At 32.2% G+C, this 15,845-nt stretch overlaps 1 protein-coding gene across 1 annotated transcript; it reads right to left on the bottom strand.

Annotated features, from left to right (window-relative positions):
* Positions 1–283: 283 nt before the first annotated feature.
* Positions 284–2,191, bottom strand: LOC146539597 (uncharacterized). Its single transcript, XM_085208442.1, has one exon. The coding sequence runs from the start codon at positions 2,153–2,155 to the stop codon at positions 1,379–1,381; it is 777 nt and encodes a 258-aa protein (XP_085064568.1). The 5' UTR covers positions 2,156–2,191; the 3' UTR covers positions 284–1,378.
* Positions 2,192–15,845: the final 13,654 nt, after the last annotated feature.

Below are 15,845 nucleotides of genomic sequence, written 5' to 3'. Positions count from 1 at the left end.
ATTTCTGGACGTCTTGTTTTTCTTTTTCTTTGTTGGTCAGAAATATTGGGTATCCATTCCACTTTTCCAATTAGCTGTTTAGTTGCCTTTTTTATACCTCCCGTTCCCTGAATACTTTTCTCTAATAAACCCAGCCTATATTTTTGTCGGTCTCTTCGCATATTACTCTTTATTTCTTTGCTTGTCTCAGCTATCTGTTGTCTAGTCCTTTTTGTTTTCTTAACCAAAGATATTAATTCCGCCCTAGTTCGAAGGAGTTCTATCGTTTTTTTTGTGAACCATTTTGTGGTACTTTGCCTTTTCCTTGAGATACTTGTTTTATTTTCCAAAATTCCTTCAAGTTTGTTATATTTACATTGTGTATTTAAATCTTTTGTGCAATCTGTGAAGTTTTTTAATTTTGCCTTTAAGTTATCGTTATTATCCCGTGTCTTTCCCCAGGTTTGTTTTACTTTAAATGGTCTGGCTTTTTTACATGAGTTAAGTAACAATTTGGCTCTCACCATTCTATGGTTACTATTAAAGTTTAGGTTGTTTATAACTCGGCAGTCCTGAAATTGTTTGTTTTTGTTAGTAAGGATGTAATCTATTTCATTTTTGTAGCGGCCATTTGGAGATATCCATGTCCACCTATTACTGTCCCGACTTTTAAATAAACTGTTAAGTATTTTTAAATTATTTTCGTACGCAAAGTGCAAAAGTTTTCCACCGTTTCTAGTCCTTTTCCCTGAACAGTATGGACCTAATACAACCTCTTCGCCGTCTACTCTATTGCCTGTTCTTGCATTGAAATCCCCCATTACAATTAAGTTATTGTGAGTATGGAGTTTTATTGACTTTGTTACCATAGCATAAAAATCATCTATTTCTGTTTTGTTGGATTGCTCAGTTGGAGAGTAGACTTGCATAATTGACCACATCTCAGTATTAGGTAGTTTTAAGTTGAGTATTGTAATGCGTTCGGATATTCCTATAAATTCGTCGATATATGAACTCAGTGCTTTTTGGACAAGAAATCCTGTCCCGAATTGTCCAGGTGTGACTCCATTGTAGTAGAATATAAAATTACCGTGATCTTCTATAGCCTCGCCATGGCGTCGAACTTCGCTTAGTCCTACTATTGACCACTTTATATTTGATAGTGCAATTATCAGTTCCGTCAAGCTTACATTGGTTCTTAGGGTTAAGGTGTTAAATGTGGCAATGTATATATATTGTTTATTTTTGTGTGCAGTTTCTGCACGGATATACTTTTGTATTTTATTCGGGGGGTAGCGGTCTTCTTCCCCCACGGTGACCGGCCGGCTTGGGGTGCTTATTGTAAAATTTGTTTTATATATTGTTTTTAATTTATTTAGGTTGCGAGTGTACATAGTATTTAGTTTTTTGAAGTTCCATCTTTTAAAGCTGGTCTTTTCCTTTCCACAAAATTAAGTATGCCCGGCTTAATAACATCTTTATCAGCTGACTTGGTAGGTGGGTATGGTGATTTATTTATTTTATTTATTTTATTTTGTGCCGATGACGACGAGCTTGGCGACCCTGATGTTTCTCGTTTCCTTTTTTCGCGATTTTTATCCATTGGATCTTTTACTATCAGTTTGTCCTGTACCAAAAATGCATCTTTTCCTTTCTTTCTTTCTTCTTCAAGTTGTCCCTGTAGTTGCTTCCGTCTTTCTAGTACTTCCTTGGTGTAGTCTTCCATAATATATATTCCTAGAGGAAGCTTTGATTTATTTTTCTGTACCATACGTTTTTTCCAAATTGTAGTAAAGGAAACAATAACTGGGCGGTTCTTATTATCTTTCCACTTTCCAATTCTATATGCATTGCTAATCTCATAATTATCCATATTAATTCCCATGCCTACAATGAGTTCCTTCATATATTCTACCAGTTCGCTCTCTGTTTTCTTCATTTCTAAAATTCCAAAAAAGATAAGGTTGTTCTTCCGTTTTTCTTTTTCGACGTTGTGAAGTTTTTGTTCTAATTCCGTAATTCTACTTTTAAGTACTTGGTTCTCTTCCACAATTAATTTCATTTTTTCGTCTAACGCCTCCATCACATTTCTTGTTATTGAATTTGTTATAGCAACTGTTTGTTGGTTAAGCTTTTCGTCAATTTTTTGTAATAATAATTCCATTGTTTTTTCCATTTTGTTAGGGCAATGTTGTGTTAAGTAAATTTTTGTACCTCTTTTTTTTTAAATTAGGCAAATATACATAATAATAAAAAATATATTTTATATATTAAGGAGACAGCTTGAAGGTAAAAAAATACTAAAATAGAATATTATATATATAATAACATCAACGAATCATATTGGCATGAGTATCAACGTTAAAATAAAGTCCTCAAACACAAACAAAAGGCTAAACAAAGCTTTAGCTAAGCTGTTTACAATATTCTTTTATGTTTCTTAAAACTCTGACAACTTTCTTGTAAGTACAATGTTAAACGAAAATATTGTTCGATATCGTGATACGATTACTTTTTTATACTTTGCTTGAAGAACATGTTATTAGTGATTTTTTTATGGAGAATAACAATAATTATTATTATTATAATAGAGAAGCCGTAGCGCAGTGGCACTGTGTGTACGCGACGGTTGTGAGTTCAATTTCCACTGGGACAAATAATATATTTACAATTTTTATTTCCTCGCTCTGGTAACAAGACAAACGGCGGCGTTTAATTCCGCCACTCGGCACGCAAAAACTACTGAACGGATTTATATGAAACTTTACAGTAATATAGCGTATACATCTGAACAACATTTATTCCAATTAATGAAAAAATCTAATATATGTTGTTGTTTATATGTATACCTATGTTATATGTTCCTTTACAGCAAAGTATGCAATATCACAAGAATACAATACGTCAATACATCGCATGCTCTGTTAGTATTTTGGTAGAAGTCTAGTAGTAGCCTCGTGAAGAATAGGACTTGAGGAAATGGCGGTCGAACGTCGAGTAATGGCGCTATAAAATATTTCTTGAATGCTTCCCCAGGTCATTGAAAGTTAAGGAAGGATATGACAGCATTAATTTCAGTATATTTATATGTAAGCCAATAATTATTACCATTAACTATTATGCATAATAAGTTATTTCTGAACTGACTGTACGATAAACTAGGATTTATTTTTAACTTCACTCTTAATCTCGCTTATAGGAGGGAAGGCAAGGGGAACCTAGTGTAAGCACACACCGTCCCCAACTTCCCGGATCATTTTTCGAGACATTACGTTTTGAATGGTAGAATTCAACATCGAATTTTACCTTGGTACTAGAGCGAAAAAAATTAAAATAATTCATACCTAGGATGTACGCTGTGCCGCTGCTCTCCAATGATCACAAAAGGAATTTTATTTATTTATATATATATACTTTATTGCACAAAATTACAAAAAAACTATGTACAAAAGGCGGGCTTTACGCTAAAAGCATTCTCTCCCAGCCGACCTTGTCATGTGGGATAATAAGTATGCAGAAGTAAAATATACATACATATATATGCATATACATCCATTAAATATATAAATATACATATAATAAATAGTTATACATATATAATTACTAGTGGGCCCGGACGCGGCTACGCCCGCGAAAATATAAGCCTAAATAATTAAAATAAGTTAAAAAATAATAATAAGTGGAGATTTATTATTAGAAAAAATATCTGAGTAACAGAAATGAACAAACAAAAGAAGTAAAAGTGACTAAAGGAAATTCTTAATATTAGAAAAAGTACCTAAAGTTTGCCGTGCGCGCGTACATAACATTTTTCTATATGAAATAATTATTAATTTTTGCGAACAATATTAAATAAAATCCCAAATGATTAAAATTACGATATTTTAAGTGTATAACATCGGTATAGATAAAGGAGCAAATAATTACATAAAAAATAATAGTTATTCGAAAATATATAAAAATTTACAAAATCATCAAAGTCTGTTCGTTCGCGTCGGTCATACTATACCACTCGTAGGCTAGGTCATTTGGAATCAGTGACATCTTAATTATTTATTAGAATGTTATACAGAAAACTATAATTTCCATCTAGATAAAATGCTAAAAGTAACTATTATATTTATTTTCATAAGGATGAATATCAAATTATAGAAATCATCTAATTTTTGTTAATGTACCTATACAAATCTATATCGGCGCGCGCCATGTATGCATTAAGCAAACTCACTTTGAGTGACGTTTTCTTAAAACAACAAACTTTGCAAGCCGTTGCTTAGCAACGCGTAGCGACGATTGTTATTAACATGGCGAAATAAATTGCTTGTCAAATTAATTATTTTAATATATTGTTATATATCGAAAATATTACAAATATGAGAAAAAAAAGTATCCTATGTTCATCCCGGGACCCTCAAGTATCTCTATATGTGTATTTTATCACAATAGAATTAGCGGTTTGGCCCTGATTGCGTAAAAGACAGACAGACAAACAGACTGACAGAGTTACTTTCGAATTTATAATATAGGTATGGATAGTTGTCATAATTATATATTTGTAAACGATGTAAATTTTGGACACTAAATTTACTTACACCATATCAAAACAAATTCACTATGAAGACAAAAATCCGCTGTAAAATACCCCCATGGTAGGGTCTCTAGAAATAATATAACATCTAGTTACAACATATACTTTACACGCAACTTTACACGCGGTGGCTATAAATTCCGAATCCACTCGAGGAAATTATTTTATCATTTCTTCGATTAAGCAAACCAAAACGCGGCATTGAGTTCCATTACTCAGACGTAAAGTCTTAAATAAGGGCGGAAAATAAAGAATGAAGTGTCTTGTCACTACCTATCATATTATGCGGTAAAAAATAGTAAGTGTTGTGTTTAGACAGGTACATTTACTTCATTTCATGGCGCTGTCCATGTCGCGCTCGTGACCGACCTGCCAGCTACTTTTTATGCCTGCTCTCTATGACTACCTACTATTTCGCGTTTAAATTGACAAAGATTATTATTATTTTTTAAGTTAAATTATACTTTTGTACACATATTTTACTTCAGCCTCTTAGAGGATAAGAAAAAAAATACTTTTTTGTGCTTGTTCGTTGATATTCTGGCAAAAATATAATTGAGTAAGTATTATAGAGACCGACGTTGTGATTTTGTTATAAACAAATTAAATTTAAAAAGTTAATTAAAGTGCTATACTTTTGCAAGACGTTCTTAAATAACTTGACTGTGACAATTATAAAAATTGCAATTAAGAAATATAACTAGAGTTTATACTTTGTTATATAATAAATAAAGATAATAGATACATATTAAAATATTAAAAATACATATTACAGGTACCTAAAGTATAATACTATAAGCAGTTAAACATTCTATTTAAATTAATATAGATATAAAAAAAAATAGAAACAAACAAAATAAAAGCACATCTATCTATAGCCTCATCTATGATAATTTTCCCTGGTCCAAAACCCGAGATAGCTGGGAACAGTTTATAGTATGAAATTATTGGGCTCACGTATTACCTCATTACAGTTGAAGGGAGTCTCTTGTATCTACCTCTACCTACTCTATATACCTCTCTACTTACAAACGTCTTGAAATGATAATGCTGATTATTTTTTCTCTATCCGTTTAAATACCAACTTACTTTTATGCATTATAGTAGGTTCTATTCCCATTCAGGGGAATGTATTAATTTCATACCTCTATTTTTCTTACAGGGCAATGCCCAGTATTGGGCTCCGAATTATATATTAATTTTAATAATTAATACTAAATGCTTTATTCCCTAAATAAATGTTAAATACACTCTGATTTAGATGACATATGGAAAAAACAATAGTAAGAAGAGGTAAACGTTGGTAGCTGTACTAGTGTAAGCTATGTTACAGTCGCCAATTGAAAAAAAATAAAAATAAAATAATTAATAAATAAGTTTATGTTATTAGGAACCGTAAGAAGAGGGGGCATTAGGTATAGGTAATATAAACAAGAAATTAACATTATTATATATATTTATACGCAAATATATTTGTACCTACTTAAAAAACGATGATTTCAAATTTGAAATAAATTATTTTCATTGAAGTATCTATGCAACTTTAAGCTCTAAAAAAGTTTAAATAATTGAAAAAATTAAATCTTTAATAGTAGGTACATTTAATTAACATAAAAACAAAAGCCATCAGTTTCAATTTCAGCCTAAATCTACTAAACGAATTAAGATGAAACTCTACAGCAACATAGTATATACGTAGGACTAACACACAAAGGCAACAATTTAAATAAACATTTTGTATAATTTAGCTATAATATAACAACAAGTTTAAGCGGGCGAAGCCACACTAGGCTACACTAGCTTCATACAAAAATAAAAGTATTAAAATTATATATAATATGCATAAACAGAATATATATCTCGCATCTTAAAGATGCATTCAGTGCACTGCCATAACCAGATACTAAGGAAGTGCAGGTCGAGTAGCGCAAGGGACAGTGGCACGTGAAAGTGATTAGTTCACAGAGCGGCGTTGTCGCGCACAACGGGCCCTTGTACTGTGGTGGGGAGGGCTGGGTTAAGTGGTATATTGTATTTTCTTATGAAATATTGATATTTTTTTATGTTAGTGTGAGCCACTGAGCTTATAAATGTTATAAAAAAACATTATATTTAATGAGTTAATCGTTTTTTTTTTACAATTAAAGCATTAACGTGTTTCGTTTTATAATATAATCAGTTCAGTTCTTCACTTATAACGCTTAAGAAAGAATTGCTTTAAAAAACCATCATTTCAAAAGTGTTTATTATGTATAAAAAATAATATTTTTCTATGTTTTTAGTTAATTTAAACTAATAAAAAAATACTATTTAAATCTAATTTAATATTTAAATATTGTAATCAAAATTTCTTGCATTTAAGATTTTACACATATGTAAATCCTCATATAAATTGTATTTTCACATACAAATAAATCAACCACCTTAACCCCAACCTCCTCAAAACAGGGCAATGTCGCGTGCGATCGGATTTCACTCACAATGGCCCCTTGTACCTACAGTGCTGTGTTACGAGTACAGGCACCAGCTAAAACAAAACATACAATATGTTAGCGGCACTTTGCTATGTAATACTGTAGGCAATGCTAATTATGAACCTACTACCACTTTGCTGGACTCTGGCTAATTGCGAAAATTGTTCTTTGGATGTTTGTTTATTTATGAATTGTTAAATGAAAATGAAAATAAAAAATTCTTTCTGTTCTAAACTACTTATTCCAAACTTCCAATATTCGCCGGTAAGTGGAGAACGGAAGTGGCTTAACGGGAACGGAGTTTCGAAATACTAGGTTCCCAGGTTCCCAGGTTCTCACTGTCTACTCTGCTAGGAGCGGTATATAGATATACAGGCTAAGGTATACTACAAAAACCTTTTTTATTGCAAAAAAATATTTTTTAGTTTAGTCTACATTTGTTCCTGATAACTCCATAAACAGAAAAAACCATAAAATCTTGTAAACGCATAAATATCTATTTAGCTATATAAAACAAAATACAAAGAAGTTCTTCACTCACCGGTAGTTGGTTAGTGCCAAATTTTGTGAAACCATCGTAATTGCAAGACAAAGCACCGCGACTCATGTACACTTGGCGCACCAGTGTGAAGGGTAACGAGGTCAGTTCCATCTTAGTAATTCATTTGCACCATATTCCGTAAGATTTGGTACGTTATAAAAAACAGAAAATGGTTTGGAAAATATAAATGGTAATTATTGGGCCTACAAATTATAAATAAAATTTAAATCGGCTTCACGCAGTATCCCGTACACAGCAGGGTAGGCAGAGGAAACCTAATTTTAAGACACTCTGTTCCCCACTTTCTGCCGAATTCTGGAAGCATTGCACGTTGAGTGGGAGAACTCAACGCCGCGATTTGCCTCGACACCAGAGCGAAGAAATGGAAATATTAACGTAAATAAATATTCACAAATTATTTCAAATTATTATGAGGCCAGTCATGGCCCAAGCGTGCGACTATAAACGCGACTGATTGTGGATTCGATTTCCACTTTTCATACTTCCATTTCTGCACCTATTTAATAAAATATTTATTTTACTATAGGGTAAAACCCGGATAGTTGCCACACTTTTTGAAAAGCTCTTTTATTAGAAATGTATACCACTACATTACCTATTCAAAGTGTATTCTTAAACATAGTATATTAATCTTCTAACTTAGCCAATTTTTTCAAATATAAATATTATTAATTTTGAGTACAGCCTGTTTTAAGTGGCCTCTAAAACAGAGGATAGTTGCCTACTATGGCGGATACTAGCCTAACGTTAAAAATGGTTCGGGGGATACTTGCCTCTCTATTTTTTTTTCAAATAAAAACGAACTTATATTAATTTAAGTAATCACTTTTTGTTATTGAACACAATCTTTCATTAAGTATTAATCAAAGTCAATATAATTATAAAATTACAACAAAATAGACTCCAAAATGGTAATTAAATATCCAAAATAATAATTAAATATTACTATTTATTTTAAAGATAGAACAACAAAAAAAAATAAAGAATTAACTTTGGCATAGCATCTATTAAATAAGTATTCAGTCCTAATTACTTGCTGAGATCCTTTATTGAGTACTAAGTTCTAAGAAAAGTTAAATTATTACCCAAACAACACTTAAAAGTACTAAGGTTTTAAAATTTTAAATTTGAACATGTAATTTTTTAATTAAAAAAAAGAATTAAATATTAGTATTTATCTTAAATATTAAAAATAATTAAGAGAATAACTTTCGCATTAGTATTGATTATCACCAGAAGGCAAGGTTTTCAACTTGCCACATCTCATGCAATGGTTTTTGAATATTGTACAAGTTTCATGCAACCACATTCGACACATCTCACATTGTATCCAATCTGATTTTGATTTAGTTAAATTATAATTTTTGTAAGTATTGATTATCACCAGAAGGCAAGGTTTTCAACTTGCCACATCTCATGCAATGGTTTTTGAATATTGTACAAGTTTCATGCAACCACATTCGACACATCTCACATTGTATCCAATCTGATTTTGATTTAGTTAAATTATAATTTTCAAAACATTCTGCACAAAAATTATCAACTTTAACTTCTTTGTTGGTATTTTCTTTTATTGAATTTGCTATTTGAATTTGCTATTTGAATTTGCTATTTTGAATTTCTTAATGTTCGAGAGGTTATGCCATAAATCAGGGATATTTCGTTGATACTTTTTTGTTTTTTATTTAGATCTTCGAGTGCAAGTGCTAAGCTAAGTCGATGTGGTGCGGCACCACACCTGGCTTTCGTTTATACTTGCGAGGCATTTTGCTGATGAGAATTTATTTTATTTAAGATAAACTATAATAAAACCCAATAAAAATATCACCAAGAAAAAAAGGTAAAACCAAATAAAAAAAAATTACTAAGAAAAAAAACCTGTTTGCTCGTTAAAATGTGTAATTACGGATAGTTGCCCCAGGGCAACAATCCGCCAATAACAGTAAGGCAACTATCCTTTTTGATACGGATACTTGCCCTTTTTATTTACAAAATAAATAAAACATATTTAACAACAAAACGTTTATTACAGTGCAATTTAAACTCTAATGCAATCAAAGAAATAATTATTTTACTAAAACCGCAATTAGTTATAATTTATATTTAACGGAGATTACTTGCCAATATAATTCTGACGCCCGTCAAAGTATCGTCGCGGAAGATTTTTACTCACACGGACAAAACTCGTGCACCTACTTCGACAGCTGATGCGGCACCGAGTCCTACGCGGGGGACGCTTCTTATTATGATCAAAAAGAAACACTGTAAACACGTCTAACATAGAGCATTTGAAACTGAGGCAAGTATCCGTCCGAGGCAACTATCCGGGTTTTACCCTATCAATATGTTATCAATATTTTTTCGTTTTTTTTAGGTAAAAGGATTCTTCAAAGTCGAGGGCGATGTTAAAGTCTAGATCTTACGAAGTAGTTTCTTAGTATTTTTTTAGCTTTACGGCTTATCCTTATCGGGGATGTAAGAGAGAAAGGAGTACCAAACGCTACAGTTAACATACATAATTAAGTAACCAATTGAATAATTAAAGTAACTCCCACTTCAAAAATATATTTAACTATTATGAATAACCACATTTCATAAAATAGTTAATTGTAATATTTTACTTCAATTATACTTTCAAAAGAACATACCTACTTGAGCCGATAAAAAAAATGATTTCAAAAAGAAACGGCAACAGGAAACGCCAATATTTGTGGAAGTACGTACTCGATAAAGCATCAATTTTGAACAAAAATAATAATTGGACTTACAAGAAAACTCATGCAATTTTCGATTACATTTAGAAACATAAGCAAAAAACGAGCAAACAAAAATTTCGGGACTACTCAAACTGAGCGTGAAATATGGAAAAAAATGTACTGCGCAAGTGAACAGGGACCCTATTGGGACCCTATTGTGTGCCATCATAAAAATATGATTGACATGTTTCTTAATATGACATCTCTTCGAGCGGTGATATTTTTTTGTCATACTCCTCTATGGCAACTGAATTATATGAAAAAGCTTTAGAATATCAAACTCTAAACTAAAAGCTTTTGAGTTGAGAGTTCTAAAACTTAAAAACTATTTTAAACTCTAATATTTTAGCAAAAGTATTGGAAAGAAGATATTAAGTGCCGGGTAATCCAATTACATTTTCTTTGTCATATTTCGGATGTGGATTATGTTTCTATAGAGCCACCATGTTTTTAGGTAAGGAGGGCTGTTATTTCTCTTCTCTCCTTTGTAGTATACGCCTATAGATAATGACAAGGCTAACATGGCGTTTACTAGTTCTATTATTGTAGAATTGTACAACTATTTCATATACTATGTACGAGGATAATGTAAGGATTATAATGGAGCTGATAGAGATGAGATTAGACCCTAATGTAATTTTGATACATTTTTCGAGAAAAATACCTAAAAACAAATAATATTTTTCAAAGGTTCCATTCTCACTCGAAGAAATGAAATATTTAATATTTCCATTTCTCCGCTCTGATATCAACACAAAGCGCGGTGTTGAGATCCGTCACTTATACACAAGTTACGTACTTTTCAGAAAACGTTTGTTTGTTTGTTTGTTCCAAAGCCGACACTAAACTAAATGAATGACGTAAGTAAGTCACAAACGTCCACTTCTAAGAAGCTGATAACACTATCAGTGCCTACAGATAAGGGTCTATCGTCGGTGCTGCACTGTGTCTCTAGGGCCTAGGCCAACATTTCTAGATCGACATGATGAGGTTATCAGTTATATTGGATATCAGGCGACATTACATTTGGTATTGTCCACTAAATATAATAAATTGCTTGTAATAGTTGAAATATTTAAAATTTTATAGAATAAGGTAAAAAAACATATTTATAAATTTACACTATCAAAGCTTAGTTGAAGGTGGGACTATGATAGGTGTGTATTCGAATCTCATTTAAGAATCAATTAAAAGCTTTTATTTAACTTTTTACCTTTTATATAAATATAATAAACTTGGCTTATCTCGAAGTACATGAGAATTAAAATAGAAAATGAAACCCCCAGGTACCGTGGTGGCGCAGGAGCACAAGTTACACGACACAAACACAGTGAACGCGACAGTTGTGGATTCGATTCTCATTCGGGTGAATAAAATATTTAGTATGTTTTTCTTTTTCTCGCTCTCTCGCTCGCAAAGCCTCGATTGGGCGAGAGGTGAGAACGGAGTGTCACAACATTAGGTTCCCTCTGCCTACCCTAAGTGCTAAACAACGGGAAGATAAAAAAAAGATTAGATATTAAATTCGCCATGCTTTTATTTAAATGATTTTATATAGGTTTAAATAAGTTCCATTTCAGGTCTAAAAAAGTCTTTCACCTAAACTAATTTACCTGTGACTACAATTCTACTATAGGAAGCAGCACATCACTCAAGAATTCCACATTCACGAAGCTATAATCAGGTACATCTCGTCACTCGTCACAGCATCTCTAACATATTGGTGTGAGAGATGAAGTGTCAAGTGCTACGAACCAGAGCTCCAGTTCTTAACTCCCATCAATCGTTGTTTATTTAACTTGGCTATTTCTATATATACTTACATATATGTTGCAATTGTAAATATTGAAAAATAATAAATATAAAAAATAAAGTTGAAATTGCGAAAACGAAAATCTTTTATTTTAAACATCTTCTACAATAAATGTTAACTTAAGAATACTTTATAATATAATTGTTACAAATAATGCCCAAAATTTTAACAATAAAATAAATTTTATTAAATTTTAATGAAATATTAAAAAAATCAACTTCACGCTGTATCCCGCACATAACAGGGTAGCCAGAGGAAACATAGTGTTAAGACACTCCGTTCCTTTATAGAGCCGAGTAATATTTCTACTATAATATAGCATAAATAAACTACAAAAAAAACGAAATTGTCATCAAAATCTTTTACAAAATAATCAAAAACCTAATAATTAGTTAATTGGTCACACGGTAGTTTACGACTGAATGGGAATGGCTAAAACAAAAATTATAATTAACCATAAATCGAACGACCGTCGATCGGTTTTCGATTCTCCATATGTTTATTACTTCTATAGATATCTCTATTATATAAAATCGAAAGGTCACTCACTCATCACGAAATCTCAGAAACTACATGTGCTAGGAATCTCAAATTTTGCATAGGAGTTACTTATAGGACGTATGTGCTCGCTAAGACGGGAATTTGCAATAGTCGACTTCTAAGGGGTTGTTTTGGGGTCGAAAGATTGTATGAAACTTCGTTACTACAAATGCTAGGAGTCTCAAATTTTGCATAACGTCACTAGGTTGTAGTCATGGAGACAGAAATTAATAATAACATAGTTCACGCGGGCGAAACCGCGAGCGGGCCGCTAGTATATATATATGTATATATAGATATAAAGTAGTATAGTACTGTTATACAGTTGTGGAGATATGGGTGTGTGTGCGTACGAACAACAGATTTATTGTTAATGGATAATGGTGTCCCGAACATAATTAAAATGGTTGATGCTTCGCCCTGCCCGCCGCGGCCTGCGTCCTGTGTAGACCCAATATGTATAGAGTGTTACTTAGAAAATATTTTAATATATATTTTTTTATATTAATAGATATATTTAGTTGAAATAAATTATAAAGTGTAATAATTGCGGTGTTTGGTTCCGCCATTCGAAATGTTAAATTGGAGAACAAAGAGTTTTTTATTTATTTTAATCTATATAATTTAAAGAGGTTGGCGGGAAGCGGATGGGTCTGAAGAGTTGAGGATCGAGTGTGGTGGCGAGAATTGGGGAAGGCCTATTTCCAGCAATGGACAAAAGATGGCTGTCGATGATGATGATGATAAGTATAATTTAAATATTAAATATTTATTAAGTAAATGTTAATCGTTGTGTCAAATCAGTCAAAAATTATTATATAATCGTAAATTTGATGTAAATATTAGATTCGAAATTTAAAAAAAAACATACAAAGGTAAGTCTATCAGAGGACCACCTTTTAGCTTTACTTTAAATATTATTTATAACAATTATTTTAATATTGAATCTTTACCTAATAAAAAAAAAAAAAAAACCCCCAAAAATAAAAAAAAAAGCTCTACCTCTAAATCTACTAAAGCCTACTCTATGCACCTCGTAGTGTTATAGATGATGCTCAGAGATAAACCTCTCGGACGGTCTCACCTCGTGCTATACTCGTACGTGGCGGCGCTTGTCTTCTACCTATAGGTAGTTAGGTATTCATATACTAGCCGGTATTAAACTGATATCGTAAATTGGATTATCTTATAAAACAAAAGGATATTGGTTCACATTTAATTATTGGTTATGTAATTTTTTATTAATTGGATATGAGTACAAAATATCATATTTATGTTAGTTGGAGCAGCTTTCACGCTTTTGTGGGATAGGTAGAAAGAATTAAGACAAGACACTCCTTTCTCTACTTCTTATCTAGATATAAGACATTATATGTTCAGTACCACAAAACGCTTGTCTAGCCAGAGTGGTTCCCTTTGATATTAAAGATTCAAGGTTTTTATTGTTTTTTTTATACACATATCTCTACTAACTAATGGCAAATAAATGGCAAAAAATATCTAATATTACTAAGAAACTGATATTAATAATAATTAAAGAATAACTAAGTCAAATGTAACGACATATTACAAATACACACCAACACCATAAATAATAAATAAATTTAAAAAAAATACCATATAGACCACAAAAAACCCAATCTCAATAATCAAAACTAAACGAAGTTAATTATAAGACATTTTATTTAATTTATCTCCGCGCAGAATAGAAGGGACGTACCAACGTCAGTGCTACGCCCCCCCATTACCGACTGAGTAATATACGAGTATCTTATGGACAAAATTACTACGGCAAGTATTACCCGTTTAGATAAAAGCTAAATATGGTGGGTTCTGGGACCAGTAATGTTCTGGCGCTGTGCAGTGAGGGTCTAGCTTAATGTGGTATTTGCAGGTTCAAATTCTGTCGCGAGAAACAAGGTAAAGCGCGGCGTTGATATTCGTCATTCAACGTGCAGAATTCCGAATATAATACCTCAGAATTAGGTTCAAAGTGAGGGACGGGAGTATCCTAATGGGAACGGAGTCTCTTAGCACTAGGTTCCCAGTTTCTCGTTGCCTACCTACTAAAAATATTTTAAAAAATTTATACCATGTCTTCTTAACCCGTTTAAATAATATTTTTTACACGCTATATCCCGCACATAGCAGGGTAAATGGGGAAACACTATAAGTTAAAAAGGCAATCAGAACTTCACTTTTCGCTCAAATTTAAAATATTGAGTAGGTACCTATAGGTCTCAATGGTACTCTTTGTCTTACAACAGTAGTAAAATGAAAATTATTAATTCGGAATCGAAACCACTACCTTTCCGCATCGCCATCACAGTGAGATACAGAAAAATTGGAATTGGGAGAAAAATTGCAGAAATTTATAAAGGCAACAAAGAATAAATTTCTGTGTAAAAGTATTCTGCAAAAAGATGAATTTTCGCGAATACAATGTGACACAATATAAACGGAATGCATATTGTTCAATAAATGTTTTTTAAGCTTTTCACTATATTCCGCATATAGCAGAGTTGGGCACAAGGAGATAGTGTTGAGACACTCCGTGCCACTAAGTGCCGAATTTCCGAGGTATTTTGTATTGAATGGAGGAACTGAACGCCAAACTCAGTCTTATTAACAAACAAAAATTGTCAAACACTTTTAGACGATTAAAATAGCAATTTAATTTACAGATACCATTTTCTGTAAACGAAAAGAACATACAGAAGTACCTAAAGCATTCGAAACGTCGTCGGTCTTCCTCACATATAAAAATATCACAATTTCTTTCTTAAAGTAAAACTACAAAAAAAAACAGAAAGTCACCAAAACCTTTAATCAACTCAAAAACTCAAATCCAACAGACAAGCTCAACTCAAAACCGAACAAATCGTAAAACAATTATCATTTCTCAATACAGTTTTTTATAAACACAATTAATAATTCGTAAAAATCATTAACGATCGAGACAAGGGAACAAACGTCGCCTTCCTTTGTAGCTTGTCGGTATAAAAAAAGGGGATAAAAAAGGGCTAAAGGGAGAGGTTCCCTGCGGGGTACAGTCGGTATTAAACCAACACGGGATGTGTCGAGCGTTCGCGGCCATTGAAATACAAACGTGTAGCTGTGATATACGGAATCG

Source organism: Heliconius melpomene, chromosome 4, assembly GCF_056956725.1.
Source record: "Heliconius melpomene rosina isolate 202511_hmr_F chromosome 4, ASM5695672v1, whole genome shotgun sequence".
Lineage (NCBI taxonomy): Eukaryota > Metazoa > Arthropoda > Insecta > Lepidoptera > Nymphalidae > Heliconius > Heliconius melpomene.
The sequence above is the reverse complement of the archived record's forward strand: the minus strand, read 5'-3'. Positions and strand labels throughout refer to the sequence as shown.

Excerpts from the sequence above, each read along its gene's own strand:
- LOC146539597 (XM_085208442.1), bottom strand. The coding sequence starts at position 2,155 with ATGGAAAAAACAATGGAATTATTATTACAAAAAATTGACGAAAAGCTT.